Raw genomic sequence first — 25929 nt, forward strand, 5'->3', positions numbered from 1 at the left:
CTTTTGAATATTAGAATGTATATACTTTAGTTTATTATCATTCTTGGGAATATCATTCCTATTAAGAAAACTCACACTAGATTTTAGTATTACTATTAAAAGTTATATTTTAACTAGTTAGGACACTCATTTCTTCTTTTGTATCTCTTCAGTCCATGGGTTAACCCCAATACGAGTGCTCCTCAAGCTTCCTTCTTCCTGTTTTGTTTTTTCATTATTTTCTTGTGCGAACATTCCTGAAGTGACAGATCCTTCTAAAACCCAAATGAACCACCATGTCGCACCATGTTGTCACCTTTATATCCAAAGACTTCTGATGTTACAAATTTCCCTCATGTCCCAAGTGCAATAAATTATCCCCATACATTATATATAATACTTTCTCCCCATGATCTAAAAAAAAATAAAAAATTTAAAGAAACATTGTATTGTTCAAAGAGCAGCATCTGAACCCATGGGGTGCATTTCAACAATAAGTTGTTTACTTTTTGTTTAGTGAATATCCCTCAAGCACACAAACACGGTTTAAACTATTGATTGCAACAGCGATCACTGCTTTAGAGCTCTGTATTTGTACTTCTGTGATGTTTCATTAGGTTCTCAAAAACTTTCTTTTTTAATTAAGGCACAGATATTATCTTCATTTATTATTGTATGCGTTTGTATTTTGCGACAAGTACTTGCATATCTGATCTTCAAAATGAGTGGGTGGCACGCCTGCATACTTGTTACAAGAATCAAGTTGATCTTTATGCTACAGTGTAGGTATGGGGCAGGCATTGCGTTCTCCCCATTATCACAGGGCCTATACACCACAGTTCTTAAGGAGAGATAAAGTATTCAAGCTGAAAATGAAACAAAGCTCTGACTGTATTCCTCCTTGTGTTTAGTAGAGATAAACTTCAGTGGAGTCTCAGTGCTGCTCCTGGCAGAAACTTTAATTGGTAAAATGCAGATTTTTTTTTGATCAAGAGAGGATTACTCCCCTTATCAGTATAAAGCATCGTATTTGAAGATGAAAAGACTCTGCTGAATTACACATGCCAACATTGTTGCAAGGCACTGTGGCGACTGACATCTCCAGCGTAACTCTGATTTATTAGCCTATAGAGGGGCTAGCACGTGCTAAATTTGCTTGCGTGAGCCTGGCTGATTTGTAAATTGTTCAAATTGAATTGCTTTTTATATGAAATTCACAGCTAATGTTTCTGAAAATTATGGCAATTGAAAGAAATAATAACAGCCCCACGGACTGATGTAAAACCAGAAAAGTGTGAAATATTAAATAGCTTCTCTGGGATATGAAAGACAGCAGATGTTCCTTCGAATCTATCTTGGTGGTGCTTTTCCAGTTTGCCTGATAAGCTGAAGGAGTAAAGATTAATAACAGGGCCATGTCGCTATCAGTAGCCTCTTGTCGATTTTTGTAACAGGCCTGTCTGCTCAGCATGGAAATTATTGATTAAATAAAAATTGCCATTAGATTGCAGGTTGATCCATAATCGCACAGTAGTAGCGGACATGGTGATGCTGAGCAATGAATCAAGCGTTCTTTCTCAGTCATTTATATTACTCTGACACTCACACCCATTAGGGATATCCATTTTCTATACGTGCCAAACAAAAAACAACGCTCAGGAGGAGGCAGAGGAAGCAGTGCATGGTGTTGACAAAATAGCGTCTGGGAAGAAGGGACAGTTGGTGGTTGTCATTTGTTTTGGGAACGCACACTTACAAAGCCAATATCGATTAGTGGTGGGGGAACTAGCTCTTCACTGTTCTACCTCATCGTGGTCTTGCTTCTGCTGTGTTATAGATGAGAGCACAACAAAACTCCTATGTGCTAGTATGTCCATCCTGTGTTGTATAGAAGCACAGTCCAGGGATATCTCCCACTGTGAACTTCCGCTCCCATGATGCTCGGACACAGCAGAATTTACAAAATTCTGATCTCATTTGTACAGTAGCACCTCTGGAGTTAGTTAATAGTTTACATCTCCCATGGATCTTCTGCCACTATTTGTTTAATGTATTTCTGGTTGTTTTTACAATTACGGTAATATTAAAGTGGCTATCAATACTAAATTTAAAAAGGTGAAATCTTAAATGGGTGGTTTTAGAATTTAACTTTTAAATAGGTATTCATGCATGTAAATACATTGCTGTTTTGGAAACATAAAAAGGTAAATTTAGTTCAACAATGTAAGTTGGAATCTAACTGGCATTTTTCAAATTATATAAATGTACCTATTGTGATGAGGCCACTGCAGGTACTTCCACTCCAATGCTTTGCCTAGTGAGAAAATCTCAGCCCACTAAGTAGGGCTGGAGAGTGTTAATCTAGTAGCACTTGAAACTGCTACAGGTATTAACCCTTGAAGCAAGGAAAAAGGGCACTTTCTATACGCTAGTGCATTTGACATTTGATAGGACACAAAAAGAAAAAAGGAGGGAAGTGCTCCAGTTAATTGTGCAACAAATGCTACCAGATTTATTGAAGAACAAGAATGCCCAGCAAATGTTTCAGGCAACAGGCCCTTTCACAATGCATCAAATGACATTTGATAGGGGCGGATGCGAGCTATATTATTGAGATAGAAGCATCAGGATTTGCCATTTGACTGGACATGAAGGGTAAAGGAAAGGTTGGAGTCAAATAAAAAATCTTGGGTGCGAGGCTGTGAGAGAGAGCTAATTGTAGTGCCATTGACTTGGAGGGAGACAGACATCGCTTCATGGAGTTTAGACCATAAGTTCTGTTTTGGACAAGTTGAGTTTAAGAAAGTGAGCAACCATCCATTTAGAAATAGAGATGCAGTCAGAGACATGAATCAAGAGGGCCAGCAAGAGATCAAGAGAGGACAGATAGATGTGTGTGTCATCCGCACATAAGTGATATTGGAAGCCAAAAGAGCTGATGAGTTTTACAAGGGAGGCAGTATAGATCACGAACAGTAGGGGACCAAGGATAGAACCTTGGGGGACACCAACAGAGTGTAGTTGCAGAGAAAAGGTAGAACCAATATAATAAACACTGAAATAGCACTGACCCAGTGAATGCTTTCTTAACAAACTAAATCGGAGGTGGGGCAGTTAACTCCATGTTGGATTGTGTGTTGTATCTGTCCATCTATACGGAGAAAATACCCTGTATAAAAATACTTTTTTGTCATATTATAGCTATTATAGTTATTATTACCCCCCCCCCCCCCCCCCCCCAGAGTCAGACTGCAGGCATTTTATGTGAGTATTCTATTATTCTGATCAGAGCCAACGTGAAACTTGGAAATTTAGTTGATAAAAAGTTTTCAGCAATCTGACTGTTAAGCAAAACAATATTAGGTTATTTTGCTCATTCTATATTTCTTCTATGGCTATATAACTAGCCCCATTGCATTATCACTGAATCAAACTGTTTCCTTGAAGGTCATCATCACATACAAAACATTATGTTTAGTAGAGATTCTTCAAAGATTTTAAGCCCCTCACTCATCAGGTCTCTCCTTAACCACTACACACTCCGACAAGCTGACTTCTCTGCATCTTGTCTGTCTCCACCCCAATCGTTAGAGAGAGGCTTCTAAGAGGCTTTTCAATCTCACTCAGCACTTCTTATCTACCAATAAACTATGCCAATCCCTCAAACATCATTGTGATTTGTCCTCAGTGAAAGGGCACTTGTCTCTGAGAATGTACAGCGGGGCAAAATAGTCAACCAGTCTTACTTTAGCTGGACTTCGTCTCTCGACTCATTATCGTGATAGGTGGTGGTTAAACACTGTTAGTTCTTAAAGGCATCCATTGTGTGACCAAATTTATTTTTACTATTAGAAATAGTGCTTTGTACATAGTTACATAGGCTGAAAAGAGACATGTGTCCATCAAGTTCCGCCTTCAGTTTTTTGCTGTTGATCCAAAAGAAGGCAAAAAAACCAGTTTGAAGCACTTTCAATTTTGCAACAAACTAGGAAAAAAATCCATCCTGACCCCAAAATGGCAGTCAGATTTATCCTTGGATAAAGATTATATCATTGAATATTCTGTTTTTGCTAGTAATACTTGAAACATCTATATGGCTCTTGAGAAGGAATCTTAAGTTACATGCAATGTCTTCTCCCTGTCAACGGTGAGCTATTGCCATGTGTATGGGCATTTTGCAGCACATGTTTGGTTTTACAATTGTTAAAAGAATCCCTGGGCAGGCATCCAAATTATCATCACTGCCTTTCTTTTAAGGAACCCTCTTTGTATCTCTGAAAAGCTTTTTGGCACTATACATTTTTCTATTGATGTTGCCAGTACAAAGATAAGTGACTCCACTCTTTTCAGGTTAATGTAATCACAGAAATTAACCATTTGAGTGAAAAAATCAATGCGCCATGCCTTGAGTGCTGTTGTTCTGCATTCTTCCCTTTATACATACTCCCATTTATGCCATTTTACTGCCATCTATATCAATGGCAGTATCAAAGTCCTGGGAAACTGTCTCAATGTACTCAATCAGTCTTATAAACTGTGACAACACTCTAAATGTGGAACAATAATAACAGATACAGCAGGAACATTAATTTGGTTAAGTGGTGATTGCTTAACTTTTCAATCATTACTTCATTTTTTCATTGAGTGATATTTATGAATTACAACAGTTAGTGTCATAAGAAATGCTCCTTAAAAGATCACTATAGCGTTTCTTTAAACGTATATGTATTCCCAACACTATAGTGTTCTCCTTGCTAGTTAGATGCAGGCTATTCACCCCTTCTTCTGCAAATTAAATATAGTGAAACCTATTTTTCTTCCAGCACCAAAATTCAGTTGGTGCTGCTGCTCGCTCCTCCCACAATGTCATCCTTGAGGTGTTTCTTCCTGGCTTCTTGTCCAATCCAATGCTCCTCATGGGAGATTAGATGTGCGTGCATGGTGAGCGCATCCAGTCAAATGGTTCTCATAAGGATTTGATGATGTTGGACATCGAATGCCACATGACCAAGTGAAACTCGGTGAATGCATAGGAAGCGCCTATGTCAGGAAAACAGCCGCTAGAAATTTATTTAAACCTGCAATCAAAATATTGCCTTATCTACTAAACATCAATGTTTTAGATTGAAGGGCTAAACCTACAGGGCCACACACCCAGGCCACTTCATAGCAATTAAGTGTTAAGTGTGCATTTGGAGAACCTTTACAAGCTGTTTTGGAAATGTTTGGAATACATTTGGACAAAGTCGGACCATGGTACTACTCTCTAATCAGAGGCACAACAACATCTAGATATTTTCATATTTTGAATATAATTTTAATGGAGCTAAATAATGCACTATTTGCATCTTGCTACATGACCCCTGCCTATTAATTTGTTGAGTTGAATTCTGGATAGTAACATCAGTATCGTAACAAATGCAGAACAGACAGAAACATCAACACCTACAATGTCAGTATCTCAGGAAACACCCTCCCCCCCGTACAGATTCAATTACACAGGCCTCCTCAAAAGCATTACAGCTCAGATTCCCTAAAACAATACCATATTCAACAGAAATCTGTAGAAAGGACTAAGTCAGATGTGAAAGCAGTTTTGTGTTGACAATCAGTAAGGACTGTAGGAAAAAAAGTTCAAGCATTAAATGTGTCCAGATAACAGCATTCTTGACATGAACACGTGAAAGCACTAAATTGCCAATTGAGTTTCATGATGTGTGGAAATCATTATGCCTTCTTTGGACCAATGCAAATACTTTGTAAAAATGTCAGTGGCGTGTGGAAGAGATTGGCAAGGCTGAGTCGTAGAGCCAGATTTAAGGTGTTGATCGTCTATTTTCCATAACACGAGGCTGAACAGCTTCAAGTTAATAACTTTCCAGCTATCAATACTGGAATTTAACTATTCTGGAATTAATTCTTTTAATGCGCCGGTTTTAATACCTTGAGAGGAAATTCGTGACACCTATAAAAATGGGAAAAGCATTTCCTGTGAATAAAAATGAGGAAAGAAATGTGCCACGTTTTGCAATTAAACTCTGCTCTCGGTTTTCACACTTTGAACAGCAGACTGTCATTCAATGCATTGAAAAGAAATGTGTGGCTCACTCAAAGGGCCTTACCTTTGTTGACCTCTAGGGGGTGCACATTTTTTTTTTTTTTACATCTTCAGGTATTATTTGGCTGTAGAACATGGTCATTGCATAAGTTTACTGGTTTCATCCGTGACATACACAGCTCAGCTGTTAACCTGCAGCAGTTAAGACTTAATGCCATTAAGCTGAGTAACAGCAACATATACTTATGGCTTGCTGAGTGGGATGAATTCCATTTAGGGGAAAAGTGCTATATACTGTATATAGTGTTATATTATGTAGACATATACCCCAAATTACATGTTGCACAATGGTGAAGAGGATTTATCATGCTCCCATACCTCCCAAGTATCTCTATTTTGGAAGGACCATCCCTAGTCCCCTTTTTGGGCACTCTCTCCCTCCTTTCTATCCAAATGTTCCTCTTTTCTAGGAGCTCCATATTGTTGGCTTTTATGCATGTATAACAGAGATTCACAGCAGTAATACTCACAGTAATGTGTTTTTAAATTACGCTGGCGTATGGCAGGATGTCACATCACAAATATTGCCTCTAGTTTTTTTCAAGTTTTCAATTGGAGTTTAGCACATTCATTTAAAGCAGAATATCATTGCTAGTGAAACATTGGAATTCTAATCAGTGCAACAAAAGAGTTAATCTCAGCAACAGGTATCACAAGTGTTAACTGAGCAAAGAACAGCTCAGGTACTTTATTGAAGTATTAGCTGTAGAAGTGACTTCTTGTATAATTTCATATTCCAAAAGCACGGACTTGGGGGGATGTCACGTGTAAGGATGCCAGGGAGTGGTCTCACAATGTTGCAACACTGGGATCTGCATCCTGAAGCAAGGAAAGACTCCTGAGTCAGAAACAAATAATCGATCCCGGAATAAGTGCCGTGGTTGCCCCAAGTAGATGTAAGCGAATCAATTTTTTGCAAATATGGCGCAGGCGATTAAACGTTATTGCACTGGCACCGCGCAAGATATCTGCCACCGGATAAAGAGGGATATTAAAATACACCACAATCAGAACTCCCTTCTGAATCTTAACTAGTGCATTAAGTGTGGATTTTAGAAAGATATGCTGGCCTGACTTGGTTGGCAAAGGTGTAGAGCTGTGAGTTAATGTAACCCTTGACAAAAAGTTACTGACCATCAGGGTCAGCCGTTTAATCCAGCCTTTGCAAGACAACTTCTCTGGGCATTTGCCTGCATCTTGAATTTAACTCCACTGAGATAAGCAACCAGGATGTAACAGGACTGGTTATCTCATTGACAGCCAGGGGGTGAAACCGGGTTCATTTATAAAAGTGTCAAATTCGATTGAAATTGCAAAATTAAAAAGCCAACTTTTTGTAAAATAAAAAGGTGCTAAGGGTGTTCCTTTAATTGTGTTAAATGTTTATGGAACAATTTCCCCAGTATGTATGTCAAACATGTATTGTCAGAAATACATGTTTGTCTTCTTTACCTATTGCACAGCGTAATATGTTGGTGCTCAATAAATAATTGTTATGTTATTATTATGGTCCATATTTAACAAATGTAACAACGTACCCTTCTTTGGGTGTTTGGTTATAATTGACTGGGGTTTTTTTTATATACAGAGAGGAAAGTGACATGATTAGGGAAAAGTGGTGCTACCATTGTAGTCTGAGATAATTATGACCGAGGCTTAATATTTTCCGATAAGCTTTTACCATGATTTCATATTTTTGGATACACTTTTAAAATGGCTTACTCTTGTGAATAATACTTTATTTTTGTAATATTTGGATATCAACATATGGTTATTTTTTTTTTATGTATGATATATTTTTTGATGTTTAATATTAAAAAAAAAAAGAAGATTAAACTGAGGCCTATGTGTCCAGGTCTGTGTTACACTATATACACATAATGTTTTATTAGCACTGTCTATTCAATTTTGTGCTTATGCTAATATATGCAGGGTTACTTACTAAAGTGAGAATTGTCAGGAATTTAAAGTTAATTCAAGATAAATGTCTAATTTTAGACTGATATAACTCTACTGGAGGCATAGCTGATATCTTATTTAATATGAAAATCAATTTGAATTTATTTTGAATTTCTGACAATTCTCGCTTTAGTAAATAACCCCCGAATGTGTTTCTTTTAGTTTTTTACTAAATATAACTCAATTATTTTGATATATTGTTCACTCCTTCCCAGCTCTTCTCGTAGCCTCTTCAAAGCTACATTTTATCTTTAAAGGATAGTTAATACAATGCTAAACAAAAATCTGCATACCAGTCAAGCCAGAAGACTTGCTTTTCCCACAGAAATCTTTTAATGTATACCTTATTTTTAAGACTTACCTCCTACTATAACAGGAAGTGGTATCCACCTCCGAAATTCAAACCAGATTATTTACTCCCCATTCCCTAAAAGAATTTAGATGGGAGTAGCATTTTTTTTGGCAGAACACCTCAACTGATCTTTGCTTAAAAGCTCCAAAGAATATTTGCGTTTCCTTATATGGAACATATTTGAAGTATAAATATTAGACGATGGAGGAGATGATATAAAGCCTCTTCTACATTATGATTGATTTTTTTCAAGATACATATTTTTCTTCTACTTCACGAAGTCCCTCCTGAGGGCATATCTTCTCTTTGGTATCAGGAATATAATAAGACAGTTTCTCTCTCTCGCACTCTCTGTAGGATATTGTGTCTTTCTCTGTACATTTAAATTGCAACAGAAAGGTCTTTGGAGCAAAATACAGTGTTTTCTTTATGTAGAAGCCAGGGATTTTCTCTTGACTTCTCGCTGACTTGTATTTGAACATACAGGTTGAGCATGTTTAACCTATTGACTGTGGTGCACGGGCAGCTGAAAAAAACCAGAGGATACAATAAAAAAGGAGTTATCACAGGAAATGAGGACATGAATATGACACTGGCAATGGGTCTTAGTTTTTTGTCAGCAGTTCTGTAATTGTGAAACGCACAGTGATTGATGACTGTTTGCAATATGTGTGATGGTACCGTATTTATCGGCGTATAACACGCACCGGCGTATAACACTCACCTCATTTTTAGAAAGAAATTCCAGGAAATTTCCCCCCTCCCATAGTATCCCCCCCCCCTCATCCCATAGTATTCCCCCCTCATCCCATAGTGTTCCCCCCTCATCCCATAGTGTTCCCCCCTCATCCCATAGTGTCCCCCCCTTTCCATAGTATTCCCCCCCCCCCCATAGTATTCTCCCCCCCTCCCCTCCCATAGTATTCTCCCCCCCTCCCCTCCCCTCCCATAGTATTCTCCCCCCTCCCCTCCCATAGTATTCAACCCCCCCTCCCCTCCCATAGTATTCTCCCCCCTCCCCTCCCATAGTGTACTTCCCCCCCCTCCCCTCCCATAGTTTACTTCCCCCTCCCCTCCCCTCCCATAGTGTACTTCCCCCCCCTCCCCTCGTGTACTTCCCCCTCCCCTCCCCTCCCATAGTGTACTTCCCCTCCCCTCCCATAGTGTACTTCCCTCCCCCCTCCCATAGTGTACTTCCCCTCCCATAATTACTTACCTGTCCTGAAGCGTGGGCCGGCTTCACAGCGCGCACCGCGGTACAGGAACTTTAATTTCATGTTCCGGTTTCCGCCGGAAACCGGAACATGAAATTAAAGTTCCTGTACCGCGGTGCAAGCTGTGAAGCCGGCCCACGCTTCAGGACAGGTAAGTAATTATGGGATATCGGCGTATAACACGCACCCACGATTTTTCCCCTATTTTCAGGGGGAAAAAGTGCGTGTTATACGCCGATAAATACGGTATTTTGTCTGCTAAAAGACTATCCATGTCTGGATTAATTTCTACATAATACCTTAACACATTGCCTAGTAATTCACAAGTTGGTCAATTAAATTAAAGAAATATTAGCAAGAATTTAGGTTTCCAAAATGAAGCATTTTATCAATTACTGGAAAAAGTATTTTAGATTTAATGTAATCTATAAAACTAACGTAATGCACTATTTGGGGGGAACAAAACACTTTAGCAAATATTAATTGTACATTTTTTGTTTTTATTGTTTATATATTTAGGAAGGAGTGCACGTAGCTAAGAATGAAAAGATTTCACCAAGTTAGCATAAGAATACCAATGTAGATAAATATAAAACATATTGTATATATCTTTTTCTAGTGATAACAGACGTGTAAGTGCATAATAACAATAATGAATATGTTTTACTTAAATTCTTACCTTGATGCATTATGTATTTATAACTAAACATTATCAAGATTCCATTCTGTATTTAGAATAAAAATAATGATAATATGTATTTCTTAACATGTGTTTATAATTATATTAGAATGCATTACTTTTACTTTTTTTTACTTTTTTCCTCTGAAAAAACGTCTGCACCAATAAAAAAAAAATTGTGATATCTAGAAAAAAAAATAAGAGGAAAAAAATATATATAACTTTAATAGTTTCTTTTGTCCAAAATACTTTATTGCTCATAGGTCATCCATGTGTATTAGAATGTGTACGGTTTGTTAAGTAATAATCAAGGCAACATATGCTACTTATTTTTATAACCTATAATCTTTATTTAATAGTTTTAGAACTGGTGAACTGTAATTGTAACAGGTTATCTTTTCACGTACCGATAGTGATGTCCGTGCTCGAGTGAGTATATAATGCAAAATAAGTAGTATATAAGTACATAAAATAAAATACAACAGTAAAGTACATCAAATGCAGACTGATTTATCTTCAATTCCATATATATTTCATATATAGAATTTTATATTTATTTATCTACATTAGTATTTCTATGCTCACGTGGTGAAACATTTTCATTCCTTTCAATCTGCACTCCTCCTTAAGTATTCACAAAGTAAAAACGAAAAATGTACAATATTTGTAATGAAAATAAGAAAATTGATTTAGTTTTATAGATTACATTAAGTCTAAAATGTATATAAATGAGCAGAACTTAGCCCGGTATGCGTTAAATAATGATTTCATTTTGTAATTTTTTTTTTATATATATATTTTAACGGTGCAAAATACTAGCTTTTTATGTTATACGGAACCATTGTTAGGTTTGGTAAGATCATTTTTAAATATTCAAATTAAATAAATATCCCCCTCCCCATTTTACTGTTAAATTACACTAGTTTTTAGTATTATGTAGGCAAATACATTAAGACACCGCGATGATTGAGAAGATGAATACATTATTTTCCTTCGTGTTTAGTTTTATTTAAAGGAACTTTAACAATACATAATTAGATGCTGTGCAAGTTTCCCTACTAGTTTTAAAATACAATAAACACACGTGTACTTTTTATGATCTGCAGTTTTAATAAACAGTCTTAATAGTTACATTTGTTTTTTTATCTGTTTTTACTATATTGCTAGATGCTAGAAATTATATTAATAAAGAGAGAATTACATGCTCAACTTAAACATTTGTAACGGGACGTACATGACAAAAGGGTTAAGGAATTGAATTTAATGTAGTTCAGAAGGAATTCAAAGTAAAGAAATATTAGACAAGGATATTCCTATATTGGATATATTGCCCCACCTACTGGCTACAGGAAGAAAAGCAACTATTTTAACAATCTCTTAGCTTGCTGGAGAATTCATAATGTTTGATTATTTGTCACATTGAAAATTACTAAGGATCTGTTTACTATACAGCCTTCTGTGGTGAGTTCAAGTGGACAGCATGTAGACCAAATGAACTATTTATTGAAAGCATTTTAAAACCAATAAAAATTATACCAAAAAAAAAAAAAGTGTAAAAATAAAATATTTTAAAAATGAATTATTCATTCTGTCGGATTTTCCCTGTTTGCATTTTGACCATCAATAATGTTTATTGCAGATATGGTTGCACTAATTTTAAAAATAATAAAAAACAAAAATTAACTTGCTCTAAGGTGTTAAAAAAAAAACAGAAAACCTATAGCGTATTTATCATTCTAGTTTGTGACCATATTTACACAATTATGAAATTTGCTAAAAACTATCGGTGATTTAATACATAACTGATATTCACTGGAGCTATACCAACATTTGTTTTACCATCTAAAGGAACTCTTTTGGTCATATATTTTTATGTATGTTTGAGATCTTATGTATTTACCTCAGTTTTACTATTTTGATTAAGTTTATTTTTGGTTTTATGTCGGATGATACTGTGAATAATTTATAGTCTATTAAAAATCATATTTTTTTCATCGCTAAACCTACAGCTCAGTTGATTCACAGCATTTCTATTTTCATTTCAGTGTCTCTTGTAGAATGATATTGTGTAACAGTCATAGTTGAATCAAAGTTACATCTGTGTATCGCTAACCAACAGTTTAGTTGATTGAGCTCCTGTCTATGTCGGAGCACTGAGTCTCCAAGTTAGAGACATCCTCCACATACATTTATTCATTTAGAGCATTTCGAATATACTGATTTTCTGTGATTGATTTTACTTATGTATTATATTTTTTAGTTGCTGGAGTACGCTTTGGGTATTTTCGGAGCGCTCACACATCTATACCTTTTACATAACTGATAGTTCCAAAGAAAAGAAAAAAAAAAACTGTGAATATTTGTTAATTTCTTGTTTAGTTTGTGCATGCCTATTGCCTCACTAACTTTCCTAATCCAAATTTAAACACAGAAGGACGTGTTAACTCTTAGAGGGATACTTTAATCACCATAACCATTACAGAGCGCATTAGTGGTTATGGTGCTGGAAATCCTCTAGCACCATCCCAGTTTACGACACTTCACTGTTTAGTAAATAACCCATATCAAGCTATACCTCCAAAAAAAACCGAAATGTTTATGCTTATGTACAAGAGACAGCATATGTTTTGCAAATAACCAGTCTTCTCAAAGCAGAATATAGTGTTGGATAAAATAATGCACCAAATTAAATTACTTTACTAGATATTACTGCAGTTCTGCACTTCGGAGACCATATCTGTTTAAAATGGTTAACAGACGAGAAGTCCCTTCAGGCTTTGTTCAGATGTCATCAGCTCTAATTACTGCCTGAGCTGTGTTTTCCTCTTAAGGAAACATGTTTAAGGTTCCTGTGTATGTACAGTTCATACTGTCATTTTTACCAGAACCAGTGCAGTTGAAATCGTTGATATTAGTCCCTGTAGCATTCTAGATTTAACACTGACTGCCAGCTCTGACCTAGTCATTATACACACAATTACACTGCATCAGTTTAACATATGTCAATGGAGAGAGACACGGAACGTAACACATTTAACCACACCGTTACATGGGAAACCGGAATTATTAGCACAGCACTGAAATATAGTTATTCAATGAAACTATTGCACCAGATAATGATATATATACAATATATGTTTCTGAGTGGAATTATTATATATTGGAAATTTACGATGTTAAAGGGACAATGAAATAGCTATGAAATATGTCTCAATATAGATATTGTTAAATTAGATATATAAATACAACAGACACTATTTAATTAGCCTTACATTTGTATTTGTACTACTTTATATTTGTTATAAAGAAAAGATACCTATTGCTATAACCTGTTACACGGAGTGGCGTTTGGTGACACCATTTTTCTTTTCTACCCATAGCATATAAATAATGACCATATACATGGTGAGAAAAAAGAATTTGTCTGTCGATGGCTGGATTGCTCAAGAGAGCAGAAACCCTTCAAAGCCCAGTATATGTTAGTAGTCCACATGAGAAGACACACCGGAGAAAAGCCACACAAATGCACTGTAAGTATGTCCATTACTATTCTGAATCATAAGAACCATAGACAGTTTAGATTTTTTTTACATTCCTAGGTTTGTTTATTCAGCAAGAATGGATGGCGCCATACATAAGCCTGGTCCTAAATGCTAGTTATTTATTACACCTCCATATGTCTTGCTTACAGTTTGAAGGGTGTGCGAAAGCCTACTCCAGACTGGAAAACTTGAAAACTCATTTGAGATCTCACACTGGAGAGAAACCATATGTCTGTGAGCACGAAGGCTGCAACAAGGCTTTCTCTAATGCGTCTGACAGAGCCAAGCATCAGAATCGAACTCACTCCAATGAGGTAAGCTGAAAAAAGAGAGAACACCACTGCTACACATAATTTTTAATTGGCAAATTCAAGGTATCCGTTCTTATATACTACCCTTTTCATTTGAAATTTTATTGAAGTTTGTAAATGCAAAGTATATATAATAAAACACAATACTAACAGGACTGAAAATCAGTTATACAGTTTAGTATTTTTTCAAAGTGCAACTATTTAAAGCAACCCAGACTCCTTGTCAAAGCATTTCAATATGAAGTCAAAAATAATAAAAATATATATATATATATATATATATATATATTTTAGAAGAATCAAGCTGAAAACCATGATTCTGTAACTACGACGAACAATAAAAAAAATATAAAAATCTACAACTTAAAAACAAAGAATCTCTCTAATATGCAAACATTTATAATGGTAGCGGTATACACTGTTGCACTCACAGAGGTAAAAGGATTATCAGGGTCATCACAAGAACTTCTTCATTTTAACATTTTATTTATATACCATAAAATAGAAAAAAATAATAATGCGGATTGAAAATATCCTTCACATATATACTAAGTAATAAAATGCATTCAGAAAAATATATAAAAACTGCCATTGAACAAACACATATTGTGTCTTTGATCTCACCCTTCCCGGTCCACACGCCAAGGGTTCAAGCAGATTGAAGGATGTGTAATTCTGTATACACTCTGTTAGAAATAAAACTAAGAGCTGTGAACCATCCTCTAATAAGCACTGAACTCGTCATCCACAGTTTAGATCAATGCAAACAGATACAGCGGAAATCTTGCAAAAAAAACATTGGATGAATTGATGCAAATTCATAATATTCATATTCATAATATATAATATTTAATATGTGGGTTAACAGATTATTGATCCAAGGAGAGTCGTGAATGCCTTTCTGGGATCAAAAAGGATTTTTTTCCTTGTTTGTTGCAGAATTGGGGAGCACTTCAAACTGAGGAAAACTGAACTTGACTTACAGAAGTCTTTTTTTAAACCTAAGTAACTATGTAATACACCTGTACCCATGCAATCAACAATAATGTAATCTGTGTATAGAAAGTTGGATCTTAAGAGGCCAATGCCCCAATATGTTATAAAAGGTGTACATCACAGGCCAAGGAATAACAGTTGCCAAAATTGTTCCAAAATAATGCTAAATCCAAACAGTGCTGCACATTTAGGCAGTGCACAGATCATATGGGTTCAAAGATCCTTACAAAACCTGATGTGGGAACCCCTTCAATGTCTAATGACAAATTGACAAAACTTTAACCCGTGGGAGACTCTTTCAAAATCATGTGTGATAGGTGAGGTGTACATTGACTAGCAAGATGTTTTTTTTCCAGGATTAAGGACTTTAGCTGAAGGAAAAATCATAGAGTTGTTCAAATAAAATAAAATAAAATGCATGGTATTATCACGAATCCATGGTTAAGGGTTAATAAATTACTATTCTTTTACAAAAAGAAATGAAAATAAATCCTGTGTAACTAAGGGATAATTATGATGATAAAAATGTTAGCTAAAGAATAGCACATATTATAGATTGATGCCTTAAATACTGGTTGCTATTTTTCACACAAATTCAGGTACAAGAAAGTTAATTTGGTGTTTGTGACTATGTATCAACATATATATGTCATCCATGTCTTTGTAATTTGCTCCCATCATGTGAATCTGCTGTACTTTTTAACATTGATTTGAAAGTCTAATGTTAAAATCTCTGTGCAGAATATTTAGTTTAAATAATATTTTCCTTTTTTGTAGAATTATAAGATTACATGTCATTAGGGAACGTGATAAGCTCTTCTAACACATTTAACCAGAGAGTTGGAAAGTTATCAACTTGCTTAAACACACGTGAAAAACTATAAAGCCAAAGAAGACATTATTTTTCTCATCATAGCATCTTGTGGTTTCTTACCGTACCCTGTTAGACTATCCTGACTTGTATGAAGGTGATAATTAACTCTTTAAGCTTGTACAAATCCGCCCAAAGGCACCACTACCTTCAGTAATGAAAACAAGATTGATGATTACCCATGCCTCAGCCTTGTTCTTTAAACCACATTGAATCTGCTGCCAGTGGAAGCTTGTGACATATTGCCAATGCTATATTTAATGTTATATAAACCCTTCACTAGTCAAAAAGCCATTGTAATAATAGGTTAATGGTTATTAACATACCAGCTTGATTGAAACTGCCTTATTACGCTGCCAGATGCACCATTGTTGCCAGCTGTCTTTAAAACTTTTCATCACGATAATCTCTTAATTATGGGATTTCCTGCATTAACTATGGGAAGAATGTAGCACATCTTCCAGCATTTGGTTTTCTTTTGAAACTAGATATTGATTGGCTAATACCAGCTTTAAGTTGTTCACAGTCTTAAAGGCACACACATATGGGTGATTGCTTTTAGTATCCCTGCATGTTAGAATTTATTACATCAGTGGTTCCTCCTAACCCTTTTTGTTTGTTATGAATACTTATTATGCACACAGCATAAACTTGTCAAGCCTTTCCTCAGTTGGAAAATTCATTCAATTCCTTGATTTCAAGTTTCTCATAATAGATACTGGACCAGGAATGGGATGTCCAATACAATAAACTATATATAGTGGAAGTTGCCTGAGGCCACACAAATCAAAACCGAGAGAGCCTACCTAAATAACAGGCACCCATCTTTGGTTCCTAATGCAGGAGTTAAGAAACACTGTAATAAATGTTATTTATTTTTAATTTCTCATACCGCAGACTTTTGGTGGAAATATACAAGGCAGTATAAAAATAATTTTTGGTTTGTTATCAAAACTAATTGATAGGTGTCGTAGTGATGATTTATACTGCTAATACACTCTTCTTCACTCTTCTTCTAACTGGGGCATAGCCTCTGAAAGAGTATTCAATAATCTTCCATCTCTATGCACTTCATGCAGGAACTTTAAATATACACATAGAACTGCTTAAATATGACAGTTCTCATTTAAATATCTTACAGCAGATATTGTGTGTTCCTTGTTAGAATGAAGGTATTTGCCTGCAGTCAGATTACAGACATTCCTATTTTTTTGTTTGCAGGATGCACTCAATAGAAACATCCTTCTTATTTTTTATCACTAAGTTTTGAAAGAAGGGATCAGGGACCTACATTTATTTAGTAAAGAAGAAACATCGTACATGCAGTGTATAACATCCAATCTGCTAATGCAGCTACTTCAGATGTGGTACACTACATGTGGGATGAGAATATGTGATGGTAATAGGTGGTGCAGAGATCTGCCATTTTGGCCAACACAGTATATACTTGCTAAATGCAGAAAACATTATGTCAGCATACTATCTCTCTTACAGAAACCATATGTGTGCAAGATTCCCGGATGTACCAAGCGATACACTGACCCTAGCTCCCTGAGAAAGCATGTAAAGACCGTGCATGGTCCGGAGGCCCATGTCACCAAGAAGCAACGAGGAGATATACACCCAAGACCTCCGCCACCAAGGGAACCAGGAAACCAGTCACAGTCCAGATCACCTGGCCATCAAATGCAGGGTTCACACGGAGAGCACAAGGAATTCAGTAACTCTACCTCAAAGCACGAAGAATGCCTGCAAGTGAAAACTGTGAAGACTGAAAAACCAATGGTATGGAGCCTCCTTCTTAAATTGTCGCTTTAAAGGTGTATTTATTGTAACAAAATAGGAAACCCTAATATACACTACATTTGAATAGTGTTGTCAAGCATGTTCCAGAGCAACTGAATAAAGTGGCCCATCACGTGTGCTGTACTTTTCAGAGTTGTAACTAGTTGCTTTGAAAAGGAATACATGAGAACTGTAACTGGCTATCCACTACGCATCTGTTGTTGGGTTTTCATTTGCTGTATTGGCATTTATTTGCTTATAAGCAAGTTTCAAGTGGCTTCATACGCTTTCTCATATCTGACCATGATTAGTTTAATTCATAAATGTTTTTTATAAAAACCCCTACGGCAAGCTAAAGAAAGCTGTACTGTGGATCACAGTCTTTAATTAACCAAGTTATTTTCAGGTTCCAATAGAAAGGTAACAGCTGAACTATGAATCCAATAAACCCTGCACAAGCATAAAGGAAGCACTAAAATTATCTCAGAGGTGTCAGCTACTTCATAGACTGGGGAAAGATATTGTAGAAAATTATATTATTATTATATATGGTTACAATTACAACCAATCAATAAAAAAATATACTTCCAAAGTTTCCAGGATGTGAACTTCTGCAATGAGATGTCATCCATTAAGCCAGTGCTGGAGGTCCCATAGCTAGCTATAGGGTCTTTGGAAAATATTGCATAAACGCATGCAGAGCTGAGAATTATAGGACTTCTAGGTTTGATTTCTGCTAAAAGCAAGGTAATTCGGCATTCTTCATTCATGTTTGTTTATCAATCAAGCTTTCAATGTGGCTTGTAAGCTTTGTCTCTCGGCTTGATACCACACTTTGTTCATACATCTTATTGTCTAGAACCAAATTATATTTAGTTTTCTTACTCACAAATGCTTTTGATAATTTTTTCCCCCATACCAGTAAATGTAACATTAATTTGCTTGTGCTAGAGTAGGCAATAGTGAACCTTCCACTCTGTAGTTTAAAAAAAAAAAAAAAGTATTATTTTACATTTTAATTTCCTTTAAGAGGTACACGAGGCATCACTTACCCTGAGGCCAATGCCCAGATAATTAAATTATATATTTGCTATATTTTCTCTTGATAAACGTTAAAAGAAGTGCTTAATCGTCAGCACTTGACATCATCTGGAATTGCTAGTGTTTTCTTTAAATTAAGAAATGTAGACATTATTTCACCTTGCAAACTAAACATGTTATTGTATGCTTATGTACTGAAATTTAAAGCATTACTTAATAGTCTTTAAAAGAAAACAAAATCAATTCTAACGTACTAAGGTGAAATAAAAAGTGTTCAGAATTATTAAGCAGCTTATAAAATTGGCCCTGGGCCAAGCTCTGTAAAACTCTATGGTTAGCGGTGAATTAGGGGAACTGTAGATATATGAGGGCCAAAACTGTGTACAGTTGCTCTATGTTAATACTTATTTTGTGGCTTTTAGACAATAAAATCAGTCAGAGTTTCCATCTTATATTTGTATTAATATTTTGTATTCCGTTTGAGAGTTTACAATGTTGAAATCCTGCAATTTCCTTAAAAGCTAAAAGGTAAATCCAATGGTTCTTTAACCGTGGATTGCAACCCACTACTGTTTCCTTATGCAATTTCAGTGGGTCCCCAATGGAAGATGATCGTCATATTGATCAGCCCCAGACCTACCCACAATAGATGACTTCCTGTTTCAGCACTTTCTTTCCCTTTGCAGTGGAGACCTCAACTTACTTGCTAGGAAAAGTCTTAATGTAGGCAGTTGCATAATTTATTACACTAAATATTGTATTGCATATGAAGAATGAATCTCCAAGCTAATCCAATGAGTGCAATTTTGGTCCCTGTGCTAAAAGCTTAAAAACGACTGTTCCAAATTCTCTTTCTTACCATGAGCAGCTAGAAATCATGTTGTGATAGTTTCAGATGAAATTAGAAGTTATTGTAATGCATCTTACGAAATACCATATTCTTCTACTAATTTAATTTTTTTTTTTGTCCAAAATTCTTTAATGTTTTGCACAACATTCCTAAGGACAGTGGGTAATAAGGTGAGACACTTCTGCATCATTTTTTTAAATGTGTTTTGCAGAAGAATTTTTTTTTGTATGTTTCCCATTTGATCCATATGTATTACTGTATATAAGCAGTATACGCATATGTGCCAAACCATAAATAATCGACTGACATTTCACTGATCATGTATTTTATTTTCATATTATCCAAAGGTATGTATTTTTCTGTAGTGTAAAGAATCCTATTCCATTATTGTGTTGTTTATTCATTGTGTTTGTGCAGAGAGTAAATGAATCTCGCCAAATCATAATTAACATTACGACCAGACTCTTTTTATCCAGAGTGTGAATATATGTTAATTAATAAACACAGGGTGCATCCTTATTGCTCTACCTAAGTCAATTTGTAATGTGGAGACAGCTTAAAGGACAACATTGAGCTGCTTAAACAAACAACTTAATTCATTGAATGTTGTTAATCAAATTGTACATCTACATAATTAAGTATGCCATCAATGTGTTCCCCTGGAGACATACTCCAGAGCTGTTTTGTGTTTTAATCTTGCTATCTGTAGTAGAAGTTAAAATATCAATGTAAATAAACTTGTAAGCCACAAAAAATAAAGGGTATACGTAAACATACCTTGCTACATATTTTTTTGAAAGGCATATTGTCAGGCTAGGCAAGACTTCGTCATTTTGCACACCCATCATTGTGAGCATTCCATGAAAGTATTGGTGCACTGATAGTCTTTCTGACCTGACAGGTTAGCTGTATATGAATATAGTTTATGAAGCTTTATGATATGGCTGTTGTACAGAGGAATCATACAACAACATGAGCAGTAAATGTAATGATTCATTTAGTTATTAAGAGTTTAATTATTTTTCTACTCTAAACAGACATCTCAGCCAAGCCCTGGTGGTAAGTCTTCATGCAGCAGCGAACAGTCCCCCAGCAGCCACTATACCAACAGTGGGATCGAGTTTGCTTTGAACAGTGGTGGCAGCATAGGAGATCTCAGCACCCTGGATGAAACACCTATCATGGACTCAACCATTTCCACAGCAACCACAGGACTTGGTTTACAAGGCAGAAGGATTATGACAGGAACCAAATGGATAGAACAAATCAAGACAGAAAGAATCAAGCAGGTTAACGGAATGCTCCCAAGGCTGAACCCAGTTCCCCCATCTAAAGCACAGACTCTCCCATCTATCACTGGAAATGGTAAGATAAACCCTATTTCCATTTGCAGGGCACAATACATTTCTTTGCAGTTTACTAAACAAAATACACCAAGAGATCTCTGTTTAATTTAAAAGTTTTTGACCTCCATGTTTGTAGAGTAAGCTACATATTTTGACTTAAAATTATGTTGATTTAAATTCCCCTTTGAGAAACCATTTATGTGTTTGGCAGATTATATGGTGGCCTTGATGTTGCCTTAATCACCAAATACTTATTCTTTGAGGTCAACATGAATTAATTCTCTATTTTCTCTTTCCATCTTATATGCTATGGTTGTATGGTTTGTTTGCGTTTACTGCCCTAAATTACAAAGTTTTGGATGCAGAGAAGTGTTAAATATTTTCCTTTTGAAAAAAAACGAAATAATTTGAAACGCACCTATCATTGTTTGGGGATTTTAACACCTTCATTTTGAAGAGTACTAGGTGTTATATTTTCTCTGTGGTTGTCAAGCTGAAGTACACAAATACAAGAAAGAATGATCAGAATGTTATCTTTACATAGAGTTTCATTATGAGTAATTTACAATTATGTGGGGGGGGGGCTGTAGGCAAGTTCACCAGCAATACCTAAGTACTCTTAAAGACATCTATAATCCACACACCCTATAGTCTCATGAACTGCACTGTCTTTAGAATTCCTTGTGTGCATTTGAGGCCCTTAATAAAATTGCAGCTCACTATTATGCATTGTATGTATATATACTCCTAATAATTGTTTTGTTTTGTTTCCTCTAGGTTCGCAATTAAACAACCTTAATTTTGGAGGATCAATAACCATACTTCCAAATCGAAATGACCTTTCTAGCATGGACATTACAGTATTAAACATGTTGAACAGGAGGGACAGCAATACCAGCACAATCAGTTCAGCCTATTTAAGCCGTAGGTCTTCTGGAATTTCTCCTTGCTTTTCTAGTCGACGATCCAGTGAAGCTTCCCAAGCAGAAGGAAGGGTTCAGAATATAAGTGTTGCAGATTCCTATGATCCCATCTCCACAGATGCCTCAAGACGGTCGAGTGAAGTAAGCCAGTGTGATGGGCTGCCAAGTCTGCTTAGTCTCACACCAGCACAGCAATATAGGTTGAAAGCTAAATATGCTGCTGCCACTGGTGGACCTCCACCAACACCCCTGCCTAACATGGAAAGAATGAGTCTAAAGACAAGGATTGCCCTCTTGGGTGACTCAAGAGATTGTAGAATATCTCCTCTTCCTGCAGGTAATGTACCTCGAAGATGCAGTGATGGCGGAGGAAGCACCTATGGGAGAAGACATTTACTGTCCAATGAACTGCAAGGTAATGGCTTGAGAAGAGCTAGTGATCCTGTAAAAATGGTCTCTGAGAACCTCTCTAATGCAAGAGTCCAGCGCTTCAATAGTCTTAACAGCATCAACCCACTTGATGTGCCACCACCAATGGAACGGCGCAACTTAAGCCTTCAAAACTATACACGTAGCATGTATTCCCCATGTCCTCCAAGTATCAGTGAAAATGTGGCCCTTGAGGCCATGATTATGGAAGCTGAAGGGAATCTGGATGATGAGGATTTTCTACCAGATGACATGGTCCAGTACCTTAATTCTCAGAACCAAAGTCTGTGTGATAACTTACAAAACAATATGACCGATAAACTGCAAGGTAACACAGGAGCAAGGAACGGTAACCGCTATGATCCATCTCAAATGACTAATAACTCCATACATCAGCCATACCACAATTTGGAGCAGGTAGATCAAGGAGATAAAAACGACCTTCCAATTCAATGGAATGAAGTTACTTCTGGCAGTGCAGACCAGTCACCGTCTCGATTAAGGTATGGGCAACGGTTAGGTGTTCAGCAGAACCGGTCTTTTGGAATGTACAATAACATGATCATTCAACAGCAGGCTATGACCAAAACAGGACTACCACAACAAAAGAATCATCAACATAATACACAAAATACCCAAATGTTACAACATAACCTTAATGTTTACCATAATAACAACAATTCTTTGAGTAGTCAGTCAAGCAAAGGACAACAATACAATGAATGTTCAAACAGGGCATCGTTAGGTTCTTCTGCAATGGGAAACCCCTGCAGTCCAACATCTAAGCAGAAGTTTACCAACATCAATTTGCAAATGATAGAGCAACAGAACTTTGTACCTTCCATGCATTATATTGATCAGTCACCAGATGTTGCAGATGCAGTTCAGAATCAAAACCTTTTAAACCAAGAATATATGCAACAACTTGCAACTGAACACATGATATATGGCATGCATTTCCTGGGAGTAAATCGATCCAATCAGGGATTTTCAGGTCAAAGTGGCTTGAATAATGAGACAACACAAATGTTTCAATTAGCTCAACTGCACACAAGTAATCAACAGTCAGCCATGGCAAGGAATTATCCATCATGTTCAAACCCTGGAGGAAATGGTAGACAAACCATGCAAAGAAATAACATACCATACCTGCAGGAACAACCAAGTGATGCCAGCCAGACAGTTTACAAATTGAACAGTATTAAGGTAGAAATGCCAAGTCAACCCCAACAGCACTGTGCCAACACACCAAACTACTCAGGTCAGTTTTATGACCAAACAATGAGCTACAATCAACAAAACACAAAACCGGGATCTATGTCTGTTACAGAAACTAATTGTCTTTTACAAGAAACTAATAATGCTAATTCAAATGAGCTTCTATCACCGGGCACTAATCAAGTGACAAGCACTGTAGATAACAGTGACAGCAACAGTTTGGATGGAGTTCAGATTGATTTTGATGCAATTATAGATGATGGGGATCATGCCAGTTTGATTTCTGGAACTCTGAGTCCACAAATCATCCAGAATCTGTCGCGTAACTCTTCGCGACTTACCACCCCTCGAGCATCTCTGACATTCCCAACCTTGCCCATTAGCACTAGTAACATGGCTATAGGGGACATGAGTTCTTTACTGACCTCCCTTGCAGAAGAAAGCAAGTTTCTTGCTGTAATGCAGTAGATACAAGGGAAATCTGATGGCAATTCATTTTATATGTATGTATTTTAGCAATTTCATCCCAACTAAATGGGATGCATTCAGAGTACATTCCATTTATGGAATATTGACTGAAACCCTAAAGTGTTGTAGGGAGAAATAGTCTTCCATTTCAGTTATGGATCAGTATTGTCACGCCCATATACATGTCTTTTGTTTTGAATCCAAATGGGCCTGTACGTTTTGATTTTGGTGTAAACGTACAATGTATGTGCATGTTTGAAGCAAAAAGGAACAAAAAGGAGAAAACATTTCTTCAGTTATGTTACGTGGTTCTGTTTAATCAATCATACAATTAATAGACCCCTTTGACTGTTTTCACTGCCCAGCTGTTTATTTTCCAGTTTTTCCGAATTTAGTAATATGTTTGGACCGCGTTGGTTCACAGGTATTCACCAAATTCCTCCACTGATTTTAATAAGTGTCTCATACATATATACTCAAGGATTGCATGCTGTTATTGTACTTATGGTATGGAAGATGTGTTCTATGTACAAAATGTATAAGACCTCAATTTGTTTGTAGTTTTTTTCCCATAAACGTTTATTTTCATTTGTCTTTTAAACTGGCAATAATTGAGGATGGGTAGCCTTTAGAAATGGGCGTCTTTATGGACGAAGCGATCTTATAAGGTACACTATAACATTAAGATCACTCCCAATGCCTAAGTGTGTCATAAAGGCTAGAATTATGTTAACGCTGAAGTTTCCTTTAGCTCCTTGATAATAAAACATTATTCTTTTTGTAGAAAGGGAACTATCCACTCATTTTTATTAGTATTATTGTTATTATTTTTAAGGTCAAAGTGTACGACTCACTTTTATAAGGATGAAAGGTACTTCATTTCAAATAGCACTGTGGAATATGTTTCCCAAAAAACTAGTCTTAAATGTGTCGTGAGAAAATCTTAAAAAATAAAAAGGTACTGTTCCCATTTTTTTTGCATTATTCCACTTTTTAGTCTACGTTTTTGTCAACGTTAAACTGTAGTTTAGTGTGTTGCACATTACACAGCAGTGTTTTCGCACATTCTTGAAATGTATGTGCCTTACTTTGTGTTAAAACTCAAAATGGGGACCAAGAATAATTGCCAAATCGTAGCTATGCTACCCTAGTGCTTGTTCTTCAGCACACCACTGTCACTAGTGTCTAAAGTCTGTACCCTTTTATTATCCATATATGTTCCCTTCTTTTAATGACAGAATGGCTTTTGTATGGCTCATCCTGCAAAAATGTAAAATAGAAATACTTACTTTTATTTGTCACTTTTTTTTTACAAGTTTGTTTTTTGTATTGAAATTGTGTATTTCTTTTTTTTATTATGTAAATACATTCATGTGCGGTAGAATTAGAATTCTGAAGTTATAGGCTTGTAAGTTATAGCTCAGTACACAAGTACACACATTTGTGGATTTAATAGTTTCAAGCCTTTGTCCAGCCTGATGGATCTGAAGCACTATGTACTCAGTAAATGTACATTTTGTTCTCAGAACCACTAAGCTTTTTTTTTTTTATAACAAAAAAGAAAGACAAAAAAAATATTTCTTACATCAATAAAACGACTTTGTACTTAAATGCTTTCTCTTGTGTCTTTGCTTGCATTTTGTTTTTGTGTATGTGAATGTCAATGTAAAGTAGTGGCATTGTCTCCTGAATATTGCGTAAAAGTGCTTTACGATATAGAAATTATCCGTGTTTTAGAATAGCCTTATGGTTTATATATCCATTCCAAATATTGTGTATGTGATGTGTATTTGAATTAGAAAACGGAGGCTTGATTGTCTTAGCAGTGTAAGGGTTAACTCAACTTAC

At 36.0% G+C, this 25929-nt stretch overlaps 1 protein-coding gene across 5 annotated transcripts in view; it reads left to right on the forward strand.

The window, feature by feature from the left end:
- The window catches only part of GLI3 (GLI family zinc finger 3), a 248461-nt gene extending 222794 nt beyond the window's left edge, over window positions 1-25667 (forward strand). For all 5 annotated transcript variants that reach the window (XM_063452128.1, XM_063452131.1, XM_063452130.1 and 2 more), the window contains 5 exons: window positions 13682-13831; window positions 13993-14157; window positions 17516-17806; window positions 20735-21062; window positions 21821-25667. In XM_063452128.1, coding sequence (XP_063308198.1) covers window positions 13682-13831; window positions 13993-14157; window positions 17516-17806; window positions 20735-21062; window positions 21821-24081 — 3195 coding nt within the window. In that variant the 3' untranslated portion in view covers window positions 24082-25667. The remainder of the gene's footprint in view (window positions 1-13681; window positions 13832-13992; window positions 14158-17515; window positions 17807-20734; window positions 21063-21820) is intronic.
- The last annotated feature ends 262 nt before the right edge of the window (window positions 25668-25929 follow it).

Source organism: Pelobates fuscus, chromosome 4 (genome assembly GCF_036172605.1).
Source record: "Pelobates fuscus isolate aPelFus1 chromosome 4, aPelFus1.pri, whole genome shotgun sequence".
Taxonomy (NCBI): Eukaryota; Metazoa; Chordata; class Amphibia; order Anura; family Pelobatidae; genus Pelobates; species Pelobates fuscus.